The sequence below is a fragment of the Aotus nancymaae genome, unplaced genomic scaffold, assembly GCF_030222135.1.
Source record: "Aotus nancymaae isolate 86718 unplaced genomic scaffold, 86718_ANA_hifiasm-v0.15.2.pri h1tg000010l, whole genome shotgun sequence".
Classification (NCBI taxonomy): domain Eukaryota; kingdom Metazoa; phylum Chordata; class Mammalia; order Primates; family Aotidae; genus Aotus; species Aotus nancymaae.
Genome location: NW_026988421.1, coordinates 65,656,327 through 65,672,037, shown reverse-complemented (window position 1 = coordinate 65,672,037; position 15,711 = coordinate 65,656,327). Strand labels below are relative to the sequence as shown.

Sequence of the window (15,711 nt, the reverse complement as noted above, 5' to 3'; positions counted from 1 at the left end):
AAAGTGAAAATTTCTCACCCTTTTTCATTACTGATTAATATTACAATTTCTGACTATACCATGATTATTTTTATCCATTCTACTCTAGATAGACCAGTGGAGTCATCATGAACAATGCTGATAGAAATGTTTTTTATATGGATGCTAGTGTGCATGCACACAAGTATCTCTAGGGAACATACCTGGGAGTGGAACTGCTTATCTTCTACTTTACTAATGTCAAATTGTTTTCCAAAGTGACTGCACCAATTTACATTCCCAACAGCAGTGTAAGAACATTCCAGTTGCTCTACATCTTATCAATGACTGCTATGATCAGGCTTCTTAATTTAGGGTGCATAATAAAATAATTTGCACTTCTCTGATGACTGAGATAAAACACTTTTTCATATATTTATTGGCCACTTAAATTTCCTCTCTTTCGAGGTGCCTATTCAAATCCTTCGCACACCTTCTTTTTGAAAAGTCTTATGTTATCCTTATTGACTTCTATGAGTTCTACTTTTTTTGTCCTACACATCAGCCTTTACTTTTGTTTAGGACTTGACTGCCATGTAGAACAAAACTACTAATGAATGAAAATATAAGAACCTACGAAGTTTTAAGTATTCAAACATTAGTAAATCTGTTTGTTTTATGGAGAATAGGCCAAAAAGCCTGGAAATTGTTTTTAGGAGTACTAGGAGATATATATATATATAACTTAAATTTAAAATATAACTGAAAATATGAAACAATAATTTTTAAAAGTTTATATCTACTATTATTCCCTTATCTCCAAGCAAAGGTGCCTAGTATACAATGCAAATTCATGCATGCTATAGTCAGAATGGGTCTCAATCATTTTCATTCCGGAAAGAAAAGCTCAAAAGTCATGGTTTTATTAAACATTATTATGTCAAAAATCGGCCAGGTACAGTGGCTCACACCTGTAATCCCAGCACTTTGGGAGGCCGAGGCGGGTGGATCATGAGGTCAAGAGATCGAGACCATCCTGGTCAACATGGTGAAACCCCGTCTCTACTAATACAAAAAATTAGCTGGGCACGGTGGCGCGTGCCTGTAATCCCAGCTACTCAGGAGGCTGAGGCAAAGAGAATTGCCTGAACCCAGGAGGCGGAGGTTGCGGTGAGCCGAGATCGCGCCACTGCACTCCAGCCTGGGTATCAAGAGCGAAACTCCGTCTCAAAAAAAAAAAAAAAAAGTCAGAAGACAAAAATGTTGAAATTTCAATTGTAAACAAAAGTTTTATATCCAAAAAAAAGTTATTACTGAAATCAACTACTTTTTCTTCCTATCAATAGTATTGTTCTGCTTAGCAACCCAAGAATATTTTAATTACTTACTTAATAAATGCTGGTGGCATATCTCTCTTCAAAATCTGATCCTCAGTGGTTTGAACAGTCTCTTTTCCAACCTACAAGGGGAAAAAAATTCATAATTCAAGTATAAATTCTCAGACTTTAAAAAATTATTACTTAAGCATATTTGAAACATAAACATTATCATTAAAATTTCTAGATTTAAGGGAAAATTCTGGATTAAAAAAATTTTTAAGATTACTCACATAATATGCCTTTTAGTAGAGATGGGGTTTTACCATGTTGGCCAGGCTGGTCTCAAACTCCTGACCTCAACTGATCCACTAGTCTCAGCCTCCCAAAGTGCTGAGATCACAGGCATGAGCCACTATGCCCAACCGAAAGAATATTTTTCAAATATTCCAGTGGTTGTACTAATGCTTAGGAAATTGAGTGAATTTGTATCTGTATTTCCTATTTTCTAATTTCCTGAAGTGTAAATGTTAAAGTAATTTTTGTAATTTAAAAATACTAAATTGTTATTCTAAGTTGTTTTGTTATTTTTTGTTTGTGTTTTTGAGATAGAGTCTCTGTTGCCCAGGCTAAAGTTCAATGGCGCAATCTCAGCTCATTGAAACCTTGGCCTCCCAGGTTCAAGTGATTCTCGTGCCTCAGCCTCCCAAGTAGCTGGCACTACAGGCATGTGCCACCACAACCAGCTAATCTTTTTTTTTTTTTTTTTGTATTTTTAGTAGAGATGGGTTTTTACCATGTTGGCTAGGCTGGTCTCAAACTCCTGACCTCAAGTGATCCACCTACCTTGGCCTCCCAAAGTGCTGGGATTACAGGCATGAGCAACGATTCCCAGGTAAGTTATTTAGGTGTAATTATTTCCTAGATAATAATCTTAGTACATAATTATCTGTCATTTTATATAAATCTTCCAAATAGTAATGGTCAGAATTTTTTTTTAATTATCAAAATATTAAATATCACACTAGCAAGTTATATATTTATTATATCACTAATAGTATACATATTCACTTTCTTCAAAACTATATGCAGGTCTTGAATGTCAACTTCTCTTCCACTATATTCATATACATTATAAAGTATAAGAGTAAACTTTAATATGGTAAATGGTGAAATTCACCCATTTGAACCATATAAAGCCACCTAGGAGTACTAAATCATAATTATAAACCTTATTTTAATGCAGAAATCTGTGACATTAAAAAACCCCAAAATCAGGCCGGGCGCGGTGGCTCACGCCCGTAAATCCCAGCACTTTGGGAGGCCGAGGCAGGTGGATCACGAGGTCAAGAGATCGAGACCATCCTGGTAAACAAGGTGAAACCCCGTCTCTACTAAAAATACAAAAAATTCGCTGGGCATGGGGGCACGTGCCTGTAATCCCAGCTACTCAGGAGGCTGAGGCAGGAGAATTGCCTGAACCCAGGAGGCGGAGGTTGCGGTGAGCCGAGATCGCGCCATTGCACTCCAGCCTGGGTAACGAGAGCGAAACTCCGTCTCAAAAAAAAAAAACCCAAAATGGAAAATATGTCAGCCTACTATTTAACCATTTAACTTTTGATTGAGTTTAAAGAAAAAAAATGGAGTAAGAAAAATCCTGGCTGCCACAGTGGTGCACACTTATTATTCCCAGCATTTTGAGAGGCCAAGGTGAGAGAATTACTTTAGACCATGAGTTTGGGACCAGACTGGGCAACATAGTGAAACCCTGACTCTACAAAACACTAAAAATTAGTTGGGTGCGGTGGTTCACACCTGTGGTCCCAGCTGCTTGGGAGGCTGAGGTCAGAGGATCACTTCAGGCCAGGAGGTTGAGCCTGCGGTCAGGTGTGTTTTACACCATTGCACTCCAGCCTGGACAACAGGGGAAGACCCTGTCTCAAAAAGTCTCTAAATGCACAGTAAATCAGCTAAAGAAAATAACACAATAAACTATTCTCAGGGAATATAAGCCATGTATAAATCATGAATACTAGTTTTTTCTCTCAAGTTAATAGCTAGAAAAAGCAACACATATCTACCACTGTATAATAGCCAGTGCTTGTGTAGACAATAGACTGTCTGTATCAAAATGAAAGGCTTTTAAATCAGCAGCTGGTTCTCTAGTTTCTCAGCTCAAAACATGACAGAATATTTCCAGATGTATTGTTCACTATATTTTCCAACTGAAACCAACCATTCAAAAAGCTGTGGCCATGATTTCATGAAGTAAAAGATGAAGTTCAGCCACAAAGTTGCTGGTTCACTTTCAGTATAAAGGGCCTAGAAAGATATTCACATTTAAGACACATAGAGATCCCTTTTATATACGTGGCGGAAAGGAGGGACACAGACACAGAGAACAAGGGTGGGAGGGAGAACTAGGTGAGTTCCTCTTACATCTCCTTTAGAAAATAGTAAGTTATTCAGTGTTATTAAACATTGTTTTTAGCACAGCTTCATGTGCCAGGCACTGTTTAGGTATAGAAATAGAGCAGAGAATAAAAATAAGTTTTCTACCTTCATAGAACTTATAGTCTAGTAGGGATAGACAGAGAGTCAAATAAATGAACAAGTATGATTCCAGATAATGGTAAGAGGGATGCTGTAAAGAGTACGGCTAGAAGCAGAGTCTACTTTGGAAACAGTAGACAAAGAAGCAACATTGGAGCTGAGACTTTGAAACTAAGAAGGAGCCACACATGAAAGAGCTAGGCAAGAACAATGCAGGGGGAGTAGCCAGAAAAAGGCCCTAAAGCAAGAAAGATCTGGTGTATTTTAGAAACCTGAAAGAGGCCAGAGTGGCTGAAGCTCAGGGAGGGAGGGAAGTGTGGTGTGGTGAATAGTTGGGTAAGAAGGCAAGGACCAGATCATAAAGAGCCTTTTAGGCCAGCTTGAAATATTTGGAATCCTTTATCAGTACAATAAGAGGCAGGAGTTCTAAAAAAGAGATTAATCTTTTTTTTTTTTTTTTTTTTTTTTTTTAAGAGACAGGATCTGGCTCCACAGCGCAGGCTTGAGTACAGTGGTGCAATCAAAGCTCAAGTGATCCTGGGCTCAAGTGATCCTCCCTCTGGAGCAGCTAGGACTCCAGGCATGAGCCACCATGCCCAGCTAATTTTTTTTTCTTTTGTAGAGATGGGGTCTCACTATGTTTCCCAGGCTGATCTCAAACTCCCATGCTCAAGCAATCCTCCTGCCTTGGCCTTCCAAACTGCTGGGATTACAGGCATAAGCCACCATGCCTGGCCTGATTTTCTTTTTAAAAGGTCATTTTGCCTATTTTTAGGGGGTGAGGGGAAAGCAGGGTAACCAGTACCACTCTCCCAGATGATTGCAGGAAGGCTAGTGTAGTCAGCTAGGAGAGTGATAGTAGTGACTTAAAATTACTTAAGTAGTGAAAATAGAAATGGAGAAACGAATAGAATTGTGTTACCTTTTGAAGGAAGAACTATTATTAGGACTTGTTCTTGGACTGGGTGGGGTGGGGGATGAAGATCAGACTGAGGTAAGGAAAACGAATCACATGGCCAGGCACAGTGGCTCATGCCCATAATCCCAATGCTTTGGGAGGCCGAGGTGAGTGGATCACATGAGGTCAGGAGTTCAAGACCAGCCTGGCCATCATGGTGAAATGCTGTCTTTACTAAAAATATGAAAATTAGCTGGGTGTGGTGGTGGGCACCTATAATCCCAGCTACTCAGGAGACTGAGGCAGGAGAATCACTTGAACCCGGGAGGCGGAGGTTGCAGTGAGCTGAGATTGTGCCACTGTACTCCAGCCTAGGAGACAGAGCAAGTCAAGAGAGCAAGATTCCATCTCAAAAAAAAAGACAAATGTGGCCAGTATAACTGAAGAACTGAATTTTTACTTTTATTTTATTTTAATTGCCACATGCAGCTAGTGGCTACCGTATCAGGCAGCTCAGATCCATAAGACCTCCACTGTCTCCTAAAACAGGTCTTCTTCCTCCACACTCTTCTTTCCAATTCATTATTCACACAGCTACTGGATTAACCTTCACTTATGTCTTTGCTATGTGGTCTCTTAGAAGAAAGGAGCCAGGCCTGGAAAGGAGAAGCTGCCCAGTAGAGAAGAATCAGACAGCCCAGCAAGAAAGAAGAGCACAGGCAAAGAAGGCTCAGTCCAATATGCGAGCACAAGGTGGCCTGGATTACAAAGACAGGCTGGTGTGGCTTCAGCAGAGGAAATGAGGCTAGAAACGAAAGCTCAGTTAGTTCAGAAAGGACTTTGTATGGTAAGTGAAGGCAAAAAGATTATGTTACCTTGACCTGCCCATTTATTCAAAGATTGTCATCCTCTGTTCTAGACCTTTACAATTCAGTGTTCTATCACCAAAGTAACAAGTCAAGAACTTCCAAAGAACCAGTTTCTAAAGATCTACAGAACCAGAAAGGTATGTCCGATTTGGGAACAACTGGAAAAGCCTGTCTAGGAGAACTAAAGACAAATCTTTGATTTTTAAGCCATTAACCCGCTGATGACAGAAAATGCCTTTTCCTGTACTCTTCTGTCACCATCAAAACAGAAAGTTTCCATAACACCCATGTTTTCCAGATAAAAATAGAGTAGAACAAACAAGAAAGGGATTAATTCATAAAATACTTTTTGTTAACTAGCAGGAATCTTCATGGCTGGGGGGAAATGTTATTCTTGGAGGTCAATTTAGTATGGGGTAACATGACTCCCAATATAGACTACAACTTTGCAAACAGGTCAGTAAGAATCAACAAATGCTTCTTTTTTACTTTTTTTTTTTAAGATGGGGTCTTGCTATATTGCCTAGGCTGGACTCAAACTGGTGGGGTCTAAGGAATCCTCCCACCTTTAACCTCCCAAGTAGCTGAGTGTTCAGGTGCATGCCACCACAACTGTCAGATGCCTGATTTTTTTTATGCCTTAAAATAAATCTTATTCCTTCTGAAAAAAAGCCCTATGGATTAAAGGGTTAAAAAGAAACAGAAAAGCTGGGCACAGTGGCTCATCCCTGTAATCCCAGCACTTTGGGAGGCCAAGGCAGGTAGATCACCTGAGATCAGGAGTTCGAGACCAGCCCGGCCAACATGGTGAAACCCTGTCTCTACTAAAAATACAAAAAATTAGCTGGACATCGTGGTGGGCACCTATAATCCCACCTACTCAGGATTACAGGCGCTTGAACCCGGGAGGCAGAGGTTGCAGTGAGCCGAGATTGTGCCATTGCGCTCCAGCCTGGGCGACAAGAGCAAAACTTCATCTAAAAACAAAAACAAAAACAGAGAAAAGAACAAACAAATCTTATAGTCTGAATAGGTTTCTCTAGGTCAGTATTTAAAAACAACACTTTTGGAGTAATCTAACTTTATAATAAATATAGTCATGTCTCACGGTATCTATGGGGAATTAGTTCCATGACCCCCTTTCAAATACCAAAACCCACAGATGCTAATAAAATGGCATAGTATTTGCATGTAGCTTACACGCATCCTCCCACATACTTTAAATCATCTCTTGTTTATAATACCAATTACAATATAAATGCTATGTAAATAGTTGTTATACTGTATTGTTTAGGGAATAAAAACAAGGAAAAAAAATCTGTACATGTTCAACACAGATGTAACCATCCTTGTTTTCTGAATATTTTCAATCCACAGTTGGTTAAATGCACAGGTATGGAACCCACAGAAACAGAGGGCCAATTGTACATGTTATCCCTCCCTAACTTTATTCCATTGCTAGAGAAACTCAGATCTGTTGGTTCTATTCACTGACAAAATTATTTCTCGTTTATTTTCTTCTTCAGAGAATAGCCTTTAACTCTTGGGGCTTGATTCCATTCAATTCAATAAACAAGCAGTAAGTGCCAACTATGTGTCCACTAGGTGGTGGGAAGAAAATGAGATAAGAAATAAAACATCTTTAGACATAAACCGAAATAATGGTAGTGAATGAGTAAGAGGCCTGGGGGCATTTTTAGGGGGCTTGGCAGGAAGCCCTGTTTCTTTTGAAGAGCTCTTACTTTGTTCAGTAGTTAATTTAAATATCTTTTGTTCAATATGTGACTTTAGTTCAAAATTCTGAGAGGCCTTTTGTCTTCTGCTGTTGTTATTATTATTCCTTTCATCACAATCTACTTGATTTGGTTCACTAATGTAGAGAGATTTGGTTTTTTTCAGCAAAAAAAAGAAAGAGAAAAGGTTGGCTGGTTGAAGTCACTACCTAGACTAAAAAAAATATGTTAATGTAGCTGTCTCCCTTAGCTAGATAAGTATAAGAAAAGAGGAAGACAAAACAAAGGTGGGAAGATTTGTGTTACTGATTTGTACAGAGTAAGTGGTAACTAAAGAGCATTACATTAAAAAGCTGGTAGGAAGATGCTCTTAATATATTTAGACAATAGATTCTTGATGTATTCAGATAAGACGATACATGTGATGAAAATGTCTTGAACTCCCGATCTCAGGTGATCCACCCACCTTGGCCTCCAAAGTGCTTGAATTACAGGCGTGAGCCACCACGCCCGGCCTACATGTGATGAAAATGTAAGCCTTTGCAGAGTTGCCGACCCATGGGGCCAATTAATTGTGACCAATTGACTGTGACCAGATGTAGGAATGTGTACCCATTTGCCTGTACTTACTGTGGTTCAAATCAATGTCTTATGGCATAAGAGTTAGCCTGATCAATCCATTATACTGAACAACCATTCTGATTGTAGCTGTGTCCAGAACCAGGCCTCAGTCATAAAAGGATAATAATGTATGTGACGCACCATCAGCAGTGCTTTCAATTGTTTTTCTGGGGTGGTGATGTACTTGTGATCCATCAACCCCTCACTGCTATCCTTTGTACATCATTCACAGATGGCCAGCCAGAGTCCAGTGTTTTAAGAGGCCACATCCAGAAAAACTAAAACTCTCTAGTCTACTCTGATTTCCAACTTATTCATTTAATCAAGCACTTAATGAGTACTTCCCATGTGGTAGGCACTGTGTCTGTTGCTTTTGATTGGGATACAAAAGAGAGATTCAGTTCATGCTGTTCACAGACAAATGCTTAAACAAATAATGCAATGCAATGCATGCTCTAGTAGAGTTACATCCAAGTTTCTGCTCTGCATAGGTGAGGTATGGGAAGTTTCACAGAGGAAGAGAAACTCTAGAAAGGCAGACTAAGAGTTCTCCAGAAGTAATGAGATTCAAGGTAAAAAGGAGGGCTTCCCAGTTAAAAGCACAAGATAGGGAAAAGCATGGCCAGTTCAGGAAACACAGCTGGAAAACAGGATATTGGGTAGACAGAAGGTGTGGAGAGGACAGGAAATTGGAAAAGCAGAAAAGGGCCACATCATGGAGGGCCTTGTATGCAATGGAGGGCCTTGTATGCAATGCAATGCAATGCAATGCAATGCAATGGACTTATCCTCTAAGCAATGGAGAATTATTTAATTATTCTAAGTAAAAGACATTGTTAGGTCTGCATTTCAAACGAAAAAATCTGCAGCAAGAATGGATCAGAGTGAAGAAAACTAGGAAGACAAGTTTATTTGTGAGTTCATTTATTCAATCAACAAATATTATTTATATAACATGCAATGTATCAAGCATTACAGACAGTGATGAAGAAAACACACATGGCCCCAGATCTCATGGAGCTTAGAGTCTTAGTGAAAGATAAACTACAGATTAACTGTAGCAGAAGCAGCAGCAGTGTGACTGGAGATGAGAGGGCAGCTGTAAGAAAGGCAGCTAAATGACACGCCACGTGGAGTGTGAGAGAGAAATCTAGGATGACTCCAAGCCCCTGGCTCAAGTGACCGGGTCAATTGGTAACATAGGAAGAAAACCAGATCTGAGAGAGAAACTAATTAGAACTGGGATGTTCAAAGGGAGATGTCCAATAAGCAACTAAAAAGATAGTTCCTCAGTTCACTTACCTGGACTAGAAAAATTGATTCACAAGTAACAGGCAAATCGGACGTGCTAAAAGCCATGGATAATGAATGAAATCACAACCCAACAACACCAACAGATAAGTAGCTGGTAGAAGAATAAGCTGGTGAAAAGAGCTGGGAAGAAAATGTCAGAGATAGGGGAAGGGGGATCAGTAGAACTGTGTCATAAAAGCCAAAAGAGAGAGTTTCAGGAACAGTCAATAGCATCAACTGCCATAGAGGTTAATGGTGTCATTAAGGTATTCACAGAGTTGTGCAACCATCACCACAATTAATTTTCGAACATTTTCATCACTCCAAAAAGAGATCTAGTAACCAACAGCAGTCAACACCACCCCCATTTAGTCCCAACCCATCCATACCACCACCTACTCTTAGGTAATCACTAACCTACTTTGTCTCTACAGATTTATTTATTCTAAATATTTGATATAAAGAGAATCACAGAAGATGTGCTTTTTAGTGACTAGCTTCTTTCATGCTGTAGTATGTATCAGTACTTCATTTCTTTTTATTGCCAAATCATATTTCATTGTATGATTATACCACATTTTGTCTGTCCATTCATCAGTTGATGGACACCTGAGTTGTTTTCACTTTTTGGCTATTATGAATAATGCTGCTACAAACATTAGTGTACAAAATTTTGTATGAACATGTTTTCAGGCCGGGCGTGGTGGCTCACACCTGTAATACCAGCACTTTGGGAGGCCAAGGCAGACGGATCACGAGGTCAAGAGATCGAGACCATCCTGGCCAACATGGTGAAACCCCGTCTCTACTAAAACTACAAAAATTAGCTGGGCATGGTGGTGGGTGCCTGTAGTCCCAGCTACTTGGAAGGCTGAGGCAGGAGAATTGCTTGCACCCAGGAGGAGGAAGCTGCAGTGAGCTGAGATCGCGCCATTGCACTCCAGCCTGGGCAACAGAGCGAGATTCCCTCAAAAAAAAACAACAACAAAAAAAAACATGTTTTCAATTCTGATTATAAACCTAGGTATTGAATTGCTGGGTCACATGGTATCTCTATGTTTAACCATTTGAGGAAATGCCAGACTATTTTCAAAAGAGGCTAAACCATTTAACATTCGCAGCAACTACATGTGAGGGTTCCATTCTCAACATCCCTGGCAACACTTGCTATTATCTTTTTAACTACAGCCATCTAAGTGAAGTGATATCTCACTGTGGTTTTGACCTGATGACTAATGATGTTGAGCATCTTTTTATGTGTTTATTGACCATTTATATATCTACTTTTGAGAAATGTCTATTCAGATCCCTTACCAATTTTTTTTTTTTGAGAGAAGAGTCTTACTCTGTTATCCAGGCTGAAGTGCAGTGATGCAATCTGTGCTCACTGCAACCTCCGCCTCCCAGGTTCAAAAGATTCTCCTGCTTCAGCCTCCTGAGTAGCTGGGACTACAGGCATGCACCACCTTGCCTGGCTAAAATTTGTATTTTTTTGGTAAAGACGGGGTTTCATCATGTTGGCCAGGCTGGTCTCTAACTCCTGACCTCAGGTGATTTGCCTGCCTTGGTCTCCCAAAGTGCTGGGATTATAAGCGTGAGCTACCGTGCCTGGCCCCTTGCCAATATTTTGAGTTATTTATCTTTTGTAAATATTCTTCCCAGTCTGTGGGTTGTCTTTCCCTTTCTTGATAGTGTCCCTTGCAGCACAAGTTTTTAATGGATTAAGGCCAATTTAAGACTAAAATATAGCTTTTTTTTTTTGAGACAGAGTCTCTGTCACTCAGGCTAGAGTACAGTGGCATGATCATGGCTCACTCCAGCCTCAATCTCCCTAGGCTCAGGTAATCCTCCCATGTCAGCCCCTTGAGTAGCTGCAACTACAGGTGTATACCACCATACCCAGCTAATTTTTTTATTTTTTGAGATGGAGTTTCACTTTTGTTGCCCAGGCTGGAGTGCAAATGGCGTGATCTTGGCTCACCACAACCTCCGCCTCCCGGGTTCAAGCGATTCTCCTGCCTCAGTCTCCCGAATAGCTGGGATTACAGGCACATGCCAGCCCGCCTGCCTAATTTTGTATTTTTAGTAGAGATAGGGTTTCACCATGTTGATCAGGCTGGTCCTGAACTCCCAACCTCAAGTGATCCACCCACGTTGGCCTCCCAAAGTGCTGGGATTACAGGTGTGAGCCATCGCACCCGGCCACACCCAGCTAAATTTGAGTATTTTTTGTAAAGACAGGGTTTTACCGTGGTGCCCAGGCTGGTCTCGAACTTCTGGGCTCAAGTAATCTGCCCATGGGGTTTCCCAGACTGCTGGGATTACAGCCTAGCTTGTCTTCTTTTGTTGCTTGTGATTTTCTTTGCTTGTGCTTTTTTTCCTGTTGTTTTGTCTTTTGCTACTTGTGCTTTTGGTGTAACACCTAAGAAGGCTTCATCTAACCTGAAGTCATGAAGATATACTTCCATGTTTTATTCTAAGAATTTTACAGTTTTAGCTCTTACAGTTAGGTCTATGATCCATTTGGAGTCAATATTTGTATATGGTATAAGGAAAGGTTGTCATTTTGTTAAACTGGAGAAAACCAAGCACACTGATAGGCTACAGGAAAAGAGGCAGGAAATAAGAGATTTCTTCTGAAGGCAGGTCCCTGAAGAGACAGGGCGGGAATCTGGAGAGAAGTACAGAGACTAACCTCTACCAGGAGGAAGGCCACCCTTGATAGAGACCTAACTGTAACTGTGAGGTAATGGGCTATATCTTCTTAGGAATTTACAAGGCATATTAGCATAATTGAGGATCTACAATAACCTTCAATCAGGAAATGTGTTCAGTTTTGTTTAATCCACCATTTTCCAAGTTCCTTTGACCATGAATTCCTTATTTTTTAACATCTATTAATATATGATGGAATTAGGATTTCTAGGACATATGTAGAAAAACAGTGATCTAGGCCAGGTGCTACAAATTAGTGGCCTTTTGTAGAATTTAGGACAAGGATGGTTTTTGTTTGGTCCACACATTATTTTTAACCCATTTATGCCAGAGGTTGCAAAATTTTGGAAGAAAAATCAGACTTTGGCAATGACCTTAAGCAGCAGGATATAAATAACTCCCACAAGCTTAGCATTCTAATAATGGAACATTAGGCATAAATGGGCTAAAAATCAAGAAATTTCACAAAGATCCAAATTTGTGACATATCTTAAAATACTAGAAGCTCTGGCACCAATTTGGATCTGCATTCCATCAGGGAAAAACATTGCTGGAACCCAAACGTCCCAAATAGGCCATTTGCACCATGTCCACCACTCCATCTAATCTTAATCCCAGTCCATTTTGCTCATTTATTTACCACCTGACTCCTGTAACTGAGTTTATCATTCTATACTAAGCAACTCTCTCAGTGTCTATACAGAGGGAAAAATTCCTGAAGCCATTCTCAGAAACTCCTTATCTATAAACTCTTCTCTCGACATTTTCTTTAATAAATGTTCTCTTCTTGTGAGAGCTACGAGAAAGACTGAGAAGCATTTATGTCAGGAGTCACAAAAATGCCAGTTTATGGGCCAAGTGCAACACACAGACTATTTTGTTTGACCTGCACAGTATTTTTTAACATGGGAAATTTCACATTAAAAAGAAACAGACTTCTGGGACTTTCTTGACAATTAGGAAGATTTGGTAACACTGGCCACTGTTTCCACATGACAACAGTAAGTTGAAGATGGTAGTAACTTCTTCAGTCAGGGCTGGCATTTTCCAGTTACCACAGTTGCCACCACTCCCCATTGCTTATAACTGGCCTGATTCACTCATTACTTACTTGGCTTCTAAGGCATCAGAGTTTGTGCCACCTGATTAAACAAACAACCTTAATTAATTAGCACAGTGCATTAGGCAAACATCTCAACATCATGCATGTTAAGTGAAAATTTATGAAGCCTTAGCTATTTCACTAATGAGGAAACATCCCACTCTCTCCCAAACATATATCCACATTGAAAAAATAACTGGAAGCAAACATATCACAGAAAGTAGAATTTCAAGTGATTTTTATTTTCTTCTTAATCCTTTTCTATACTTTACGGATTTTTTTTTTTTAATCAACTATGTATTGCCTTCATAATCAGAAAAACACAGAATAAATTCTAAAATGCATCAGCGACATTTCTTCATGATAATCTATAAAGTTATGAGAAACCTTTAGTGCCTAAAGGTCAAAATTTTAACCAATTTCCCAAAAATGTGCATCAATGAGAACACAATCACATGGGCTAAGCAGTAGATGAACCACATCAGTAGCAAGTTCTAACGTCAAACAAACTTTTTTTTTTTTGAGACAGAGTTTTGCTCTTGTTACCCAGGCTGGAGTGCAATGGTGCGATCTTGACTCACCGCAACCTCCGCCTCCTGAGTTCAAGCAATTCTCCTGTCTCAGCCTCCCGAGTAGCTGGGACTACAGGCGCGTGCCACCATGCCCAGCTAATTTTTGTATTTTTAGTAGAGACGGGGTTTCACCTTGTTGACCAGGATGGTCTTGATCTCTTGACCTCGTGATCCACCTGCCTCAGCCTCCCAAAGTGCTGGGATTATAGGCTTGAGCCACCGCGCCCGGCCAAGCAAACTTATCTGATACCACGTAGTTTCCTTAGAACCAATGTTAAGCTGCCTTGGCAGTAGCTGTTTATTCTAACCCAAGATGAGACTCAGTCTATCAATTAAGGCTACATAAATATTAGCCACCAGATTCCCATTTATGAAGATATCATGACTAAGCATCCATTGTGCAAACAATTCGTCTTCTCCCTCAACTCAAAATTCTTCTGTATAGAGGCACGCCTGTAATCCCAGCACTTTGGGAGGCCAAGCCAGGTGAATCAGTTGAGGCCAGGAGGTTGAGAGCAGCCTGGCCAATATGGTGAAACCCCATCTCTACTCAAAATACAAAAATTAGCTGGGCGTGGTGTCACCCAGCTGTAGTTCCAACTACTCCAGAGGCCCAGGCACAAGAATCGTTTGAATCTGGGAGGTGGAGGTCGCAGTGAGCCAAGATAGTTTACAACTGCACTCCAGCCTGGGTGACAGAGCAAGACTCTGCCTCAAAAATAAAGATCCTTCTTTAGATTTCACAACTATTTCTACTTGTTTTCTGGAGAGGAACCAAATTAACAGTAAAGCGGGTCATCGGCACAGAGAACTTTTCCCCACTATCTACTTTCTCCCCAACTCCCTTAAAGAAACACATTTCACAGATAGAGAATTGTAGAGTAAAAGAAAATGTGGCAATCTAATCTAAATTCTTCACTTTAGATACAAGGCTCAGAGAAGTTATTTATCTGAGAAAGTTACAGTACTTGAATTTGAATCTAAGCCTCTTGGCTCCATTTCCTGTGTTTTCAGGTACACTAACTGACTTGCAAGCAAGATATTTTGTTAAGTGACAGCTATCCCTATGCTCATTTAGAGTATACCAAATCATACCTAAAGTTTCCTTTTTTTTTTATACAGGATTTCACTTTTGTCACCCAGGCTAGAGTGCAGTGGCGCAATCTCAGCTCACTGAAATCTCCGCCTCCCAAGTTCGAGCAATTCTCCCACACCACACCCAGCTAATTTTTTGTATTTTTAATAGAGATGAGGTTTCACCATGTTGGTCACGCTGGTCTCAAACTCCTAACCTCAGGTGATCCACCTGCCTTGGTCTCCCAAAGTGTTGGGACTACAGGCATGAGCCACTGCACCTGACCTAAGTTTCCATTTTGGTTGCAAACATACATAAGCAAATGCTACGAAACAGAACACAAAGGTCCCACAGCTCCCATTTTTTAGTCCTGACTAGTGACAGGAAATCAAGCAATAATTATGGGAAAATAAAATGAACACTTTTTACTAATAATCTCCTCTAGTTTTTCCAGTTTTCTTAGTAATTAAAAAGATTACTTGCCAGGCACAGTAGCTCACACCTGTAATCCGAGCACTTTGGGAGGCCGAGGTGGGCAGATCACCTGAGGTCTGGTTTTCGAGACCAGCCTGGCTAACATGGTGAAAGCCTGTCTCTACTAAAAATACAAAAATTAGCTGGGCATGGTGGCAGATGCCTGTAATCCCAGCTACTGGGGACGCTGAGGCAGGAAAAACACTTGAACTTGGGAGGCGGAAGTTGCAGTAAGCTGAGATCACTCTATTGCATTCCAGCCTGGGCAACAAGAGCTAAACTCCTCAAAAAAAAAGAGATTACTTAAGGCTGGGAACAGTGGCTCACATTTATAATTCCAGCATTTTGGGAAGCCAAGGCTAGAAGATCACTTGCAGCCAGGAGTTTGAGACCAACCTGGGCAATATAGTAAGACCCGGTCTCTACAAAAAAATAAAAATAACAAATTAACTGAGTGTGGTGTCTCTTGCCTGTAGTCCTACCTACTTGGGAGGCTGAGGCAGGAGAATCACTTGAGCCCAGGAGATCAAGG

The 15,711-nt window shown here is 40.4% G+C and overlaps 1 protein-coding gene across 4 annotated transcripts in view; it reads right to left on the bottom strand.

Annotated features, from left to right (window-relative positions):
* Positions 1–15,711, bottom strand: part of VCL (vinculin) — a 118,761-nt gene that overhangs the window by 72,118 nt on the left and 30,932 nt on the right. For all 4 annotated transcript variants that reach the window (XM_021676359.2, XM_021676362.2, XM_021676360.2 and 1 more), the window contains exon 2: positions 1,347–1,417. In XM_021676359.2, coding sequence (XP_021532034.1) covers positions 1,347–1,417 — 71 coding nt within the window. The remainder of the gene's footprint in view (positions 1–1,346; positions 1,418–15,711) is intronic.